The sequence below is a fragment of the Phodopus roborovskii genome, unplaced genomic scaffold (genome assembly GCF_943737965.1).
Source record: "Phodopus roborovskii unplaced genomic scaffold, PHOROB, whole genome shotgun sequence".
NCBI classification, from domain to species: Eukaryota; Metazoa; Chordata; class Mammalia; order Rodentia; family Cricetidae; genus Phodopus; species Phodopus roborovskii.
In genome coordinates this window covers 1,999,874-2,014,343 of record NW_026126629.1, presented here as the reverse complement: position 1 = coordinate 2,014,343, position 14,470 = coordinate 1,999,874, and the positions used below count along the sequence as shown (strand labels likewise).

Here is a 14,470-nt window from a genome sequence, read left to right as displayed (position 1 = left end):
ATTCTAAGAGCCATAGGATCTGTATGCTTGTTGTGAGGTGCCATTTTCTATATTTGACCTGAAGCTATACCCATTAGTATATAACAATATTGTCACCTAAATAAGAACTAAGCAGTGACATCTTGTAAAAACTCAACACACATGGGGAGAGATCCCATCCACAGTGAAGAGCTTGGACAACTAACTGCTGCTAAAAGAGGGAGAAAGATTTCCCCAGGGATAGATTCCTGTTGAGATAACCAATCCCAATTGGTGACCCTGAACACATATAATTCTGAGCAACAACACATCTACTTAGCAAATCTATCTCTCTCACACACACACACAAACCCATGCGCACACACACACACAAACCCTCGCACACACACACAAACACACACACACTTAACCCAAAGAGGATGTGACAATAATAATTAAAGATGTCAATAATTTGAGAGGGCGTGTGGGAGAAGTACTTGGAATGCAAAGAGATATGACTAAATATATTATAAATTCAGTACCCATGTATGAAATTCTAAAAGGAATAAATTTAAAAAATACATCTTTCTCAGCAGCCCATTGAAATGCTTCCAATATTGATCCCATATTAGGAAACAAAACAAGTCTTCTAAAATGAAGGAAAATGGAAATAACTGATATTAAATGGATATCAATAGCAATAAATTGTATATAATGTTCACAAACTGATGTTTCACTGAAGAAATCCAGAAGAAAAAATTTTAAATCCCAAGAGTTGAGTAAAAATGTAAATACAAATATCAAAACCTTTGAGATATAATTAAGGCAATAGTTGTGATATGCATAAAATTGGCCAAATTCGAACTTTATTAAAGGGATTAGGAGATATGGCCAGGTTAAAAGAGGTGTCTCTTAAAGATGGTTTTTGGATTAAAAAGTCTTTGTCATTCCCAGTTAGCTGTCTGTCTGCCTTGTGTTTGTGGATCAGATGTGATGTCTTAGTTACTGCTCTAGCAACATGCCTACCTGTCTGCAGCCATGCAACCTACCATAACTGCCATGGACTCTAACTCTCTGGAACCATGACATCCAAGTTTAAAGTGTTTTGGTAAGTAGTTTTTGTATTTTTTTTTCACAACAATATAAAACTAACTAAGACAGAAGTTGGTACTAGCAATGTGGTATTGCTGTGACAGGACTGATGGCACTGGTTTTGGAGGACCAGGGAAGATTTTAGGACTTTGAATTAAGAAAGTTATTGGATATTGTAACTGGGAGCCAAATGAGCCATCTAATTCAAGGAATGAAAGATAATATTGCTGAGAGCAATGTGGACTATGGGGGCCTAGCTCAAGAAGTTTCCAATGCAATAGTATTAGCAAGTGGGCTAGACACCATAATTGTGGTACTTTTGCAAAGTACGTGGCGGCTTTTTACCCTTCTCCTATGAATCATCTCAGGTTAAACTGAAATGCTTTGAACTAATCTCAATGGCAGAAGACATTTTAAAATATCCAGATAGTGACTCGGTCATGTGGTTATTAGCAATCACTCTTAGGCAGTTTTACAATGAAAATGAACAAGCAGGGCAAAATGAAATTCAAATATACAATTTAAGAATAAAAAGAGCACAGCAAAATTCAATATTGGCGCCAAAGCTTTGCTGAAGGACATAAAACCTGACACATAATGTAATTGAGGAAATGAGAACCTTATGGGCAAGGCTACCAGCTACCCTGCAACATATGAAAGTAAAGGGCCTAAGGAGTTTATGTTCCTAAGATCAGGGAAAGCATAAGCAAAGATGATTAAAGAGGGCCAGTTTCTGCTAGAACAGGTGGCTGCCTTGGTACCATAGGGCAAATGGATTCAGAGTCATAAAGAATACAGGAATAAGGATGTTATAAAACCTTTTCTGGTTAAGAAAATCCACAGAGATTCAGGGCTAACAAAATGAGTTCCCAGGAAATGTGGGGGAGGAGATGGCCTGAATTCAAGCAAGACAATAACAACGGTGAAATGGGGAAAATAGAATTCAAATAGTACAAGACTTGAAAGCAGAAATGAACTCATTAAAGAACACAAACAGAGGGAATGCTGCAAGTACAATGTCCAGGTAAACAATCAGAAGCCACAGATTCAGGCATAACTAAAAAGAACACAAGACATAGGACAGAGAATCTCAGATGTGGAAGATTCACTGAAGAAAGTAGCATCATAGACAATGAAAGTGTTATGTGCAATAAATCCCTAACACAAAATATCGAGGAAAGATGTGACACCGTGAAAAGGCCAATCCTAAGAATAGTAGGAATAGAAGAAGGCGAAAAAGCCGAGCTCAAAGTCGGAGACAATCTATTCAACAAAATCATAGAAGACAAATTTCACAAGCTAATGTGGGGCATGCTTATAAAACCACAAGAGGCTAATAGAACACCAAAAGACTGGATCAAAAAATAAATAAATAAAATAAACCCAAACCAAAAAAAAAAGTCCCCTAGAAACATAATAATCAAAACACTAAACATACAGAATAAAGAAATCATATTAGGAGCTGCAAAGAAAAAAGGTCAAGTAACTTACAAAGGCAGACCTATCAGAATGACATCTGACTTCTCAATGGAAACTCTGAAAACCAGAAGGTACTGGATAGGTGTTCTACAGACACTAAGAGACCATGAATACATGCCCAGACTACTATAACCAGCAAAGATTTCAATCACTATTATTGGAGAAAACAAGATATTCCATTTCAAAACCAGATTAAAACAATACACATCCACAAATCTAGACATACAGAAAATATTGGAAAGAAAATTGCAACCAAGCAAGTTAACTATACTCATAAAAATTTAAATACCTTTCAAATGAAGAATGCATACAGAAAATTTGATACATTTATACAATGGAGTACAACTCAGCTGGGAAAAAATTAAGTATTCAAATTCCTAGTCAATGCATGGAACTAGAAGAAACCATCACAAAGGAGGTAATCCAAACACAGAAAGAAAAATATGGTATGTACTCACTCAAAAGCAGATGTTAGAAACAGAGCAAAAGGTTACCCCAGAGTAGCTGACATTGGCCTGTAATAAAGGGAAAATGGACACGATATCCCAAGTAAATAGGGAGAATGTAGAGAGGGGGATGAAAGGAAAGAGGAGGAGAGAAAGGGAGAGAGAGGAGACCATGAGAGAACTAGAAGGTCGATTTAGGGAAAAACAGAGGAGAGACAGAAAAGAGATACCTTAATGAGGGATATCTCCAGTGAGCCACAAGGATGATCACATTAAGAATCTAAACATGGTTAGGATGGACAAGTCCCCTAGAGCTCAGGGGAAGTGGGGGGGGGGCAGCGAATGGAGAGAGAAGTAGGAGAAAATGAGGGGGATGAAAGGAAATCATGTGGGACCAGGAAGACTGAGCCTGGTTAGAAATAGAGGACAGGAAAGAGAGAGAGAGAGAGAGAGAGAGAGAGAGAGAGAGAGAGAGAGAGAGAGAGAGAGAGAGAGAGAACATAAAAGAGGGAACCAATATTGGTTTGAAGATAAAATTGAACACAAAGAAAGGTCTAGAGAAGTACAAGACTGCTTCCAAATAACAATTTGAGCTTCCGGGGAAAGGCTACCATAATGCCCTTCCCAGAGAGTGTGGTAACAACTAACTTATCAATGGAGCCCTCAACTAATGCCTGTTGGAAACAGGAGCAAACACCCATACATAAACACTGACTCGAACTAGAACTCAGATGCAGACGGAGAAGACAAGACCAGGAAGAAGAAACACATAGACACAGCTTACCTGAACAAGGAGGAGCTAACTGGCCACCAGACTGATAGCTGGGATGCCAGTATGGAACTGACTGAGGCCCCCCTGAATATGGGTCTCAGCCACAAGGAATGAGCAGTTTAAGAGACCTCAGACAGTGGAGCCAGAATGTATCCCTGGTGTAAAATAGTACTTTGCGAACACATAACCCATGGAGGGATAACTGCCTTAATCTAGAGACAGGAGAGAAGCCCTAGTCCCTACGTCACATGACCTCTCAGACCTACATGACCCCAACTGGATGTCATTCCCTTACATATGGAATTGGGGTGGGGGGATGGGAGGGGAGGTGGGTTAGAGTCCATGTGAGAGGGCAGAGAGGGTAAAAGGGAGGGAAGAAGGGAGAGAGGGAGAGAGGGGGAGGGAAGGACGGAGGGAGGGAGAGGGAACTGGGATCTACATGTAAAATAATAAATTAAATTATAAAAAATGTTGTTACTCCAAAATTTAAGTTCAAGGACAAGTTACTGGGGAAAAAGGATTTCTATTTTTGTTTCCACAGAAAATGAAAATATGTGGATTCCTTCCAGACTACTGTGGTTTCATCAAGCCAGACCACCTGAAACAGAGTACCAGGTGATCCTACATTCAAAACAGCTGGAATACGCAGCCTTACAGACTACAGCCGGATTTCTGAATCTTCTTCAAATCCCCCATGACAGCGCCCCTTACCAGCAGGAAATAGTTTGGGAAGAAAGATGCCCAAATTCCCAAATATTGTCTATGTTTGTTTTCATTTAATGGACTTGGTTACATTAAATGAATAAATAAATAAATAAATAAATAAATAAATAAATAAATAAATAAATAAGAATCTAAGCATTGTTGAGAGGCTACCTAAAATGAACTTCCCATATAATGAGAGAGATGACTACCTTGAATCCCATCATACAGTCTTCATTGAGAAGCTGATAGAAACAGGAGCAGAGATACACAGGTAAACACTGAGATGAACACCTGAAATCTAGTTATAGATAAGAAGGAAGAATGAGCAAAGGTTAAGACAGCTGAAACCAGTATATATTCCTACTGCATGAATGGGATTTGGGAGCCCTTTCCCTATGGGGGATGTCTCACAGCCTAGAAAAAAAGGGGAAGGTCAAACATCTACACCAAATGATGTAATAGAGTTTGATGATCACTTTGGGAGGTCTCAATCTTCCTGGGGACTGGAAAGGGTAAGATGGGGCACTGGAGGGAGGAATGTGAGAATGGAAAGAAGGGGGAGCAGGGATTGGCACACGATATAAGATTGATTTTAATTTAAATTGTATAACAACAAAACAGAATTATTTGTAGTCTAATTCTATGAATACCACTGAGATTGGTATTCTCTATGAATACCACTGTGTGACTTCAGTTCTCCATGATCATGACAGTGAGGAGGTCTGTGGACACTGCCCTGCTCAGAATATCCAGGCTAGAGATCTGAAAGAGAAGGACATTCATTTCCCAAGGCTCTTCTTAAATACTTTCTTAGGTTAGGAATGCTGTCAGTGTTGTCAGTGAGTACAAAAAGGCATGGGTAACTTTCTGCACTGTCAAAATGCAAAGAATCTTAGCTGTGCAGTGATTCAGGAATAACTAGCCACTGGGAGGCTTTCACAAGGAGACTCTCCTAAGGAGACTCTCCTAAGATTCCTCAGGTCTAGTAAACTTGAAAGGTGGAAGACCAACCATTGCATTGTCCTCATAATGTGGAGTGAACACTCTGAGCTTCTCAAGTGCTCAGACGATGACTAGTTAGTCTTCCAGAAGAAGGGGAGGTGACAAGTGCACTCCTCCTCCAATGTCAGTAATGAACTCTGTGCACATCCTCAGGTCAGGAGTTTTGGTGTCCATCATACAGGATGTGGCCAGGCACCTAAAAGAGAAGGCAGATTTAAAACCAAAGATGATGCTAGCAGAAAGATTTATACAACAAACCTAAACCCATTGCCATACAGAAAATAGCAGGTTGATTTTGATGCAATTTAGGAACAAGTAAGGTTGGGTCAATGTCCATTTTCTTCCTATATGACCTTCCTAATGGAGAACTCAGTGTGCTCTCTTAGAAAGCTCTGATTGCAGGGATTGGTTTTTCCTGCTTTCATGATCAAGTGCTGTTCATTGGCTCGAGAATTCAGGAGTTGAATTTTCCCGCTGACATGTCTATATCTGGGAACTGTGCTTCCTTCACCCCACCTCATTTGAAACTTGCCTAGATGATTTAGGATGCACATGTGGTAAAAATGAAGTTTGTCACAGAACATGTCTAAAATGACCTGGAGATCTGAGGAGGGAAAGGGTTGCCAATTAGCATTCTGAGGTTGACATTGGAAAATACAATTGACCCAGGATGGTACCAAAAAGGTTATCATGAATTGGTCAAAGGAATTTAAACTGTACACAAGAGCAAGCTATTGAGCATCTGAGAGACTCAATTTTCTCCACAGGGAGGTGAACAGTACTGGGAAAGTTTGGGTAGGGTGTGGAAAGATGTAGGCACAAATAGCTGGTATTGACTGCATCTGTTACTGTTGCCTCCATCATGCACACAGTCAGAAAGAAGGGTGTTAAGTGTGAGAGCCTGGTCACTAGCTGACTTCTCTCAGATAACAGTCTAAATAAAGGCTACAATATGTTCCCTCCAGTGACCAATGATATTAACAGTTGGCACAGTAAATATCTGAACACATGATCATGTCTACATTCTAAGATTCACATTCTTACAGACCATTATATGGGCTTGGAGACCCTGGTCCACTTGTGGTGTCTCTTCAGAGATTACATGGCCTGCCACAGGAGGCAATTATCCCTTGCCCAGGCACTGGTTTCAATTAGGAAGTAACACAGCAGGAAAAACAAAATGACAACCAGGCTAAAAGCCCTAGCTCTTAGTCAGAAAGGCTGACAACACCTGAATCCTTTACAGCGTGGGACCAGGGTACAAAGTAATTGTAAAAGTGCTGACCCCATATCTGAACACTCTTCCCTAGGCAAGGAAAGCTCTACCCACTTGCAAAGTGGAGCAAAGTCCCAGCATTCCATGCAAAGTGGTACCCATTTTCCTCCAGCTTGCTGCAGTTTCCTGTAAGAGAAAAAGATGTTCCTGAGAAAACTCCCTACAGTGAGGCCCCATCACAAACTACATGAGTATGCAGTGTGACAGGGCCTTTCTGATGAACAGGACTCAGAGATAAAAGAAGTCTACAAACACAACCACTGGGATGAGAGGAAGAGGAAGAAGGCCAAAGAGATCTTTTGCACTCATAGGGGGAAAACACTTCACTGGGACCAGAAACCAGAAGGGATGGACAAATTAGTGAGTACTCAGGTATTTCCCTGAGACTGGTGCACAGGGTGTGTTCATTCATGAGCACCTTGGACATGGTCTTGTCTAAGAGCATCCTCTGTCAAGGATGCTGTGAATTGCAGCCCTGAAACACTTTTCCTTATGAACTATGGTTTCCTGGGGAGAATCCTATGGTAAATGACTTACCTCCTCCTGTTCTGAGCAGAGACACACCATGGTGGTCAAGTGGGCACACTCCCATCTGGAACTCCTACATGGCTCCTACATCTGCTCTTTCAGGCCACAGATGCAAATCACATCCCTGTGTCTCCTGATTTACAAAGTTCATCACTTTAAATATGAAAAGGACGCAAAGGGAATCTGAAATTATAGCACTTAGTCTCCACTGTTCTTACCCCAGCACTCATTCCGCTCCCCATGGAGACTCCATTCTGTCTCCATCCGCTCTAAATCCTCCATCTGCAAATTGTCTCATGAGCCTCTGTACAATGCAATCTTATGTTCTCCAGCTCAACTCTGTCACTCATTTAGGAAATAGTAATGTGCCATGGATGATACTCAAGTCAGACCTGAAAATATGCATATCCACAAAGGGAAACTGTTAATAAGTCAATTGCAAAGGACACATGACAGTTTCAATACAAAAATGAGATTAATATATGAAGAGGATGTGGGTCAAAGAGCACACACTGAATGTCAGTATTTGAAAATTTCCAGAAAACATACACACGTAAACATGACTTGACTCATTAAGGCTGCCCACACTCTCCATATCTCTTGAAATTTTCTACCTGAAGTACTAGTGAGAGCAATAAGAAGCCAAACAGAGATCAAAAGGGTTCAAATTAGAAAGGAAGAAGTCAAACTTGACTATTTGAATATGATATGATAGTTTACACAAGTGACCCGAAAAACTGCAACAGGGGAGTCCTACAGCTAATAAAAAGATTCAGCAAAGTGACAGGATACAAGATTAAATCAAAAAATCTGTAGACCTAGGATATACACACAAGAACGGGGCTGAGAATGTAATCAGAGAAATATCACCCTTTACAATAGCCACAAGCAACATGAAATATCTTGGGTTAACGCTAAAAAAAAAAAAAAAAAAAAAAAAAAAACAACTGAAAGACATATATAGTGATAATTTTACATCTTTAAAGAAAGAAACTAAACAAAATACCAGAAAGTTGGAAGATCTCCCATGCTGTTGGATAGGTAGGATAAACATAGTAAAAATGGCAATCTTGCATAAAGCAATCTACAGATTCAATGCAATCCCCATCAAAATCACAGCACAATTCTTCACAGAACTTGAAAGAACAGTATTTAATGTAATATGGGAAAAAAACAGGATAGGTAAAACAAACATGTACAATAAATGAACTTCTGGATGTATAAAGATCCCTGACTTCAAGATTTATTATAGAGCTACAGTTCTGAAAACAGCTTGGTATTAGTGCAAAAAATAGACAGGTAGACCACTGGAATGAAATTATAATCACTACCACTAACCCACAGATGCTTTATGCTGGAGAGGATGTGGAGAAAGGGAAACACTCCTCCCTTGATGGTGGGAGTGAAAACTTGTACAGCAATTTTGGAAATCAGTATTGTGGTTACTCAGGAAATGACAATCATTCTACCCCATGATCCAGAATTCCACTCATACACACATAACCAAAACATGCACCTACATGCAATAAGGATATTTGTTCAACTATATTCATAGTAGCTTTATTTGTAATAGCCAGAATCTAGAAGCAAACTAAATACCCCTAACTGAAGAAATAATGGATAAAGTGTACTACATTTAAACAGTGGTGTACTACACGGAAGAGGGAAAAATGGAATCTTGAGAGTCTCAGGCAAATGGATGGAACTAGTAGAAACCATCATAGGTAAGGTAACCTTGTCACAAAAAGACAAACATGGTATGTACTCACTCATATATGTATGCAAGACACAGAGCAAAGGATCACCTGCCTACCTACCACACAGCAGAAAACTAGGAAGAAAGGAAGACACTAAGAGAGTCATACATTGTGTCCCAGAAAAGAAAAAAGAGACAAGACCTGATGAGCAAATTGTGAGCATATGTGGAAGACAGAGGGAGTTAAGAGAAACAGAATGGCAGAAGAGGAGGGGAAGGAGGACATGTTGGGACATGAGGATAAGGTCAGGGGAAGAATAGAGGAGAGAAAGAAAACAGAGACCATAATAGAGGGAGCCATTATAGGTTTAAAAAAGAAGTCTGGCACTGGGGATTGTCCAGAGATTTACAAGGAAGACCCCAAGTAATAATCTTAGCAATAGTGGAGAGGCTACCTCAAATGCCCATTTCCCACTGGTTTTGCACTACCTGATTATGTTCCTAAAGACAATCAGAAAGCAGTTTGGAGGGACCTGAGTGATCAAAGAGGATTGATGCCACAGAGCTGAATATATTCTGTCCTGTTCACAGAAGCAACCCTATTTGATGCATGGAAGCCTGGTTCTTCGAGACCACAAAAACAGGGAAGTATATCTTAACTGGCTACAAGCTACATGTGACTGTTCAGGAATGAAGAACAACATGAGAGTGTGGCAGAGGAAGGAACGCTTTGGGAATGTGGTAGCTGAGGCTGAATTGTTGCAGGATGGATACTAACTAAGTCCTGTAGCCCTTACATCTTGCTGCACAAGACACAGATTTGTGACCAAATTCCTTCCTATTTCACAGCAAGAAGCTGTGTTAAGTGGGACATTTCATTTCCTCCAACTAAACACCCAAAGAATAATGGAAGCACCTCAATTAGTGACTGGCAGACAGGATTACTCAGAACAGAGGAAGATGGGACTCCACTGGCCAAGACCTGACATTTACTCCAACAACATCCTAGCTCAGTGGGTAATAACAAGATGACATTTCCAAGGCAGCATCCTTTTGTGTACCTTACATGCTAGGATGACCAGAGCAGTTCCTGTAAACCTAATTGCTGGCTGCTCCTAATCTCTGTCCCAATATGGACTTCACGGGACCCTTGATCCTTCACTAGCTTGTACAGAAACCCTGTCAGAGATCAAAACATTTATCTCTTTCATAGCAGATGTTGACAGGAAGTCCCCCGACAGACTGTATTCATTACTCTACACTGCCCCACATTTCCCTTTTTCCTACTTCAATCCTGTTTCTCAATTAGTAACCATCTCCTTCCCCCAGAGGACTTACACATTTCTTGCTGTACTTTCCAAAACAGTCACAGAATAAGTTGGAATGGCTAAAGTGAAAATGATGATGAGCAGCCTAGACTGGTACAGAAGGCACTCCTGGATGTAGAAGCAGCCATTTGCCATGCCGTCTGTAGGTCCTAAAAGGAAAAAGCTAGGGAGATAGGGTCATTGGGTAAACGTGCCTAATGAGCACGTCTGGGTACAACAACAACTGCTGGTGCTGGAGGAAGCTGAAGGAGAAGCAAACATGCACATCACACAATAGCACGAGGATGGATGCAGGAACCTGGTGACTTGGATAGCTCGGTGTTGACATTCTGCAGATCTGTCCATCCATCCATCCTGGTTCCCTTCTGAGCAGTCACTCCTCACCAGAGTTGGTGTTCTACTAGGCCATTTCGTTTTCCACACTTCAAAGCAGAAGGAAACATGAAAGCATCTCTATTAGCAACTTGGACAGAACAAGGTTTGGTACCAATGTTCAGCTATTCTGAACCTTTGCCCACATTGGCCAAAATCACACCCTTCCTTCCTATCTGGCACTTCCCATGCTATGCTATCTCATTTTCCAGGCAATTACATGAAAAGAAAACTATGGCATATTGCGTCTAACGTACCAGACATCTTAAATTCTGTGCCCTCTCAGTGGATACAACTGTCATTTAACATGAGTGTAAAATAATTTCTTGAAAATACAATGGAACAATTCATCGGGGTGACTAAACCTACTGCAGTGCACTTAAAACTCCATGGTCCCTCCTTCCTCTGAAGCCCCAGAAACAAGGGGTCGAGGCTCACCTGGGGGTGGGCAGGCAGCAGCAGCAGCAGCACAGCACCCTCAGTGCATTGGAAATGTGCTTCCTCATCAGTTTCCAGCCCCTGAATGGCCTGGTGCCAGATCTTGGGTTTGCCACCTGGGACTGGTCACTCTGAATGTCAGACCCCATGGATGGCTCCTCTATGGAGAAGCCCATGTTCTCAAACCCAGTGGCTGTTTCATCCAGGGATGGTTCAGTAGAAGAGACACTGACAGGAAGAATGTCAGCTGAGTTCCTGTTGACTGCCATGTCCCTTGTTGCAGTATTGGTGATATCAGCCATTGAACTATCTCTTTCTGGGACTTTAATATCAGGACAGGGCATCAGCTCCAGGCAGGGGTGTCTCCTGACCATGGGGGAGCTTCTGCATCCCTTGCCTGTGCCTTCCACATGCGCTTGGTGAAAATGATTCTCCACAGCAGGAAGAGCTGGTTCACTAGCTCTCCTCAAGGGCCGAGGGAGGCTGAGAAGACCTGAAGAGACCATGTTTATCCGGGACTTATCTTGTAGATGGCTATGCCCACAGCTCAGTTTGAATTTGAGGATATTTATGGTTGCTGTTACATTATTTGCTTGCCGGTGCTTTAGGGATGATACAATCTCTTTACACGTATAGCCCATGCTGCACATAGTCTCCACGACCCTGGGAAGGATTTCTTTAGTGTCGGGTGGTACGTGTTCTGGAATGTGGCCCAGCCATGGTCGTTCCACAAGCTGACGTATTGTTATTCTGTACCAGGTGGGGACCATGAGTAAACGTGCCAGGATGATGTGGCACGATTTTGATAGGTGGTGGGGAATGGGACACATTGTGGTGGTGATGAGCCGGTGCATACCATCAGGGGTGATTTCGACATATGGGAAGTGCCCTGTTACCAGGACGTAGAGAACGACACCCAGGCTCCACATGTCACCTGCCATTCCATCATAGGGTTTCCTTGCCAAGATCTCTGGGGCCCAATAGAGCAAGGAACCACAGATCTCCTCCAACATCTGCCCCTCGGTGACTTTAGTTGCCATACCAAAGTCACACAGCTTGGCGTTTCCTGCTGCGTCCAGTAAGATGTTTTCTAATTTTATATCACGGTGCACGATGTGTCTTTGGTGGAGGAAGTACACTGCTGACACGACCTGCTGGAAAAGCGGTCTAGCCTCCTCCTCCTCTAGACAGCCCGCTGCCCTGACGCAGCTCTCCAGATCTATGCCTGCCACATATTCCATGATCATGTAAGTGGTCGTCAGTGTGTCGATCATGTGAAAAAATCGAACGATGTTCCTGTGTTCTACAGACTGAAGGATGTTTACTTCACTGCTGATGTCAGCCACACTGTTGATGCTTTTCTCCAGGACCTTGACAGCCACTCGTGTATGTGTGGGAAGGTGGCAGGCCAGCTTCACCTCCCCAAATGAACCAGAACCTAAAGATAGTAACATCTTGAAATCCTTTTCAAGAATGTCCTCTTCCATGTGGCTGGCCATGGTGTTATGCTCAATTCCAACCACTTTATCTCCTCAGAAATTTAAGAGGCACACAGTGCTAAAAAAAAATAATAATAATAATGTAGGTTTATGGGGAATGTTTATAGTTTTGAATTCTCTTAATGAAATGTGTGATATCCTAATGATGATCTCCTTTGATATAAAAATACTTGAAGAACCCAAACCCACAGCAGTAGATGGGGATCAAAGAAGGTTCTGTTGGAGTCAGTAAAGTGGGAGTGCAAAGCACATGTTGAGATCCCTGACAGAATGAGCTAGTTATTTTCATGGATGTGCCACAATGCAAACTGCTCAATCAAGCTCATCAACGGAGATCAGACACAGATTCCATTATACAACCATTGATGGTGTAACTGATAGAACTATAGTCCTGAGGGATTTTCCGGAATTTATACCCACTCAGGTATAAATATTGAATTAAGGTAAAATGAAAGCATGTAAACACATGAGCAAAAACTAACAATTTTGGACTTGCAATAAGCAGTGCTCCATTCATGGCAGAACCCAAATATTATGGATTCTGTGGATCGTTCAGTACTTTCTAGAAATAGGAGGACCAGTGATAGATAATAAATGAAGATAGAGGAAGCAAAGGAACACACCCAAACTCTTCCCTGTGCCACTCTTACTCTGCTGATCCCACAAACAAATAAGTTCAATGAATACAGCAAGTTAACTTCCTTTACTAAGTGAACACACATGAGAAAAATCTTCGATGAGAGTCTTGATAGTACACATCCATTTCAGCAACAAACTCAATAGCCTTTTTTTCACAAGGCAAACAGACTCACACGGCAGTTTAAGAAGAAAATATAGCAAGCAAATAGAACAACAGCAGAGCGTAGAAGGAGACTGTGGGGAAGAGTCCACATTCAATACAGTGACTAGAGCACTGTTGTGTTGTAGGAAAGAGCTAACTCTAGGTTCAGTTTTTCCTGAAACAAAACACGTGAACAGCTTTTGCGTCTGGAGGAAAGAAGGTGTCTGTGCAATGATACAAGTCATAATATCAGTTCAAACAATGGGGGAGTATGTAAATTTTACAGTGAAGTAGCATCAATGTACACTACAGAACTGTATGAAAGTTATAATGCAATTACTTATTGTTAATATACAAAATTTATATATATATATATATTTGTGCTTAGGTAATATAACACACATATTAAATAATTGTGATTATTAAAATAATATTGTTATATATTTTGTTATAATATACATAATAATCATTGGTATAATAAATAGAATATATACTACACATAGTACATATTATATGTACTATGTAATTATTTAGTTAAATACTGAAAATCTTTATAAGAGAAAAGAAATGGCAGAGAAATTAAATAATGAATTTTTGATATTAAAATTGGGTATTCTTTAATTATGAAAGTGTAAATAGAAGGTCAGATCAAGACTAGAACAAAGGCAAAATTTAAAAATAATCTTATTACATCTTCTTTTGCTGTGTTCAGGTGCTATCTGATGTTTTCTGAAGGGAAACAGAGAAGCAGTAGATCTGAGGGACACAGGAGCATTGGAGGGAGGGGAAGCTGCAGCCAGGATGTACTTATGAAAGAAGAATAAATATAAATGAAAAACATGAATATAAATATGAAACCGCAAACCTAAATCCCAGGATTCATGAACAACAAACTGGACAGCAACAGCTAATGGCAATGTTCCACAAGTCATTCAGTACTTCTCAAACCAAGGGAAGGAACAGTTCAAGTTCTGTTCGTAAAGGAAACATTACCCTAATTTTCAAACCATATGAGACATTTTAAAAAGATCTTATTTTCAGGCAATATCCTTGACTGAAAGGTTGGAAAACCTCAATGAGAATCATAGACAGTGCACA

At 40.8% G+C, this 14,470-nt stretch overlaps 1 protein-coding gene across 1 annotated transcript; it reads right to left on the bottom strand.

Moving 5' to 3' along the window:
- Window positions 1–5,529: 5,529 nt before the first annotated feature.
- Window positions 5,530–12,591, bottom strand: LOC127238278 (putative sperm motility kinase W). Its single transcript, XM_051206829.1, has 3 exons — window positions 11,093–12,591; window positions 10,293–10,445; window positions 5,530–5,650 (listed from the first exon to the last, which is right to left on the bottom strand). Exons 1-3 carry the CDS (start codon window positions 12,589–12,591, stop codon window positions 5,530–5,532), a joined length of 1,773 nt encoding a protein of 590 aa, XP_051062786.1.
- Window positions 12,592–14,470: the final 1,879 nt, after the last annotated feature.

Excerpts from the sequence above, each read along its gene's own strand:
- LOC127238278 (XM_051206829.1), bottom strand. The coding sequence starts at position 12,591 with ATGGCCAGCCACATGGAAGAGGACATTCTTGAAAAGGATTTCAAGATG. Across the intron at positions 10,446-11,092 it reads TGCTGCCTGCCCACCCCCAG|CTTTTTCCTTTTAGGACCTA; the intron begins GTGAGCCTCGAC and ends CTATCTCCCTAG. Across the intron at positions 5,651-10,292 it reads GAAAGTACAGCAAGAAATGT|GTGCCTGGCCACATCCTGTA; the intron begins GTAAGTCCTCTG and ends CTTCTCTTTTAG.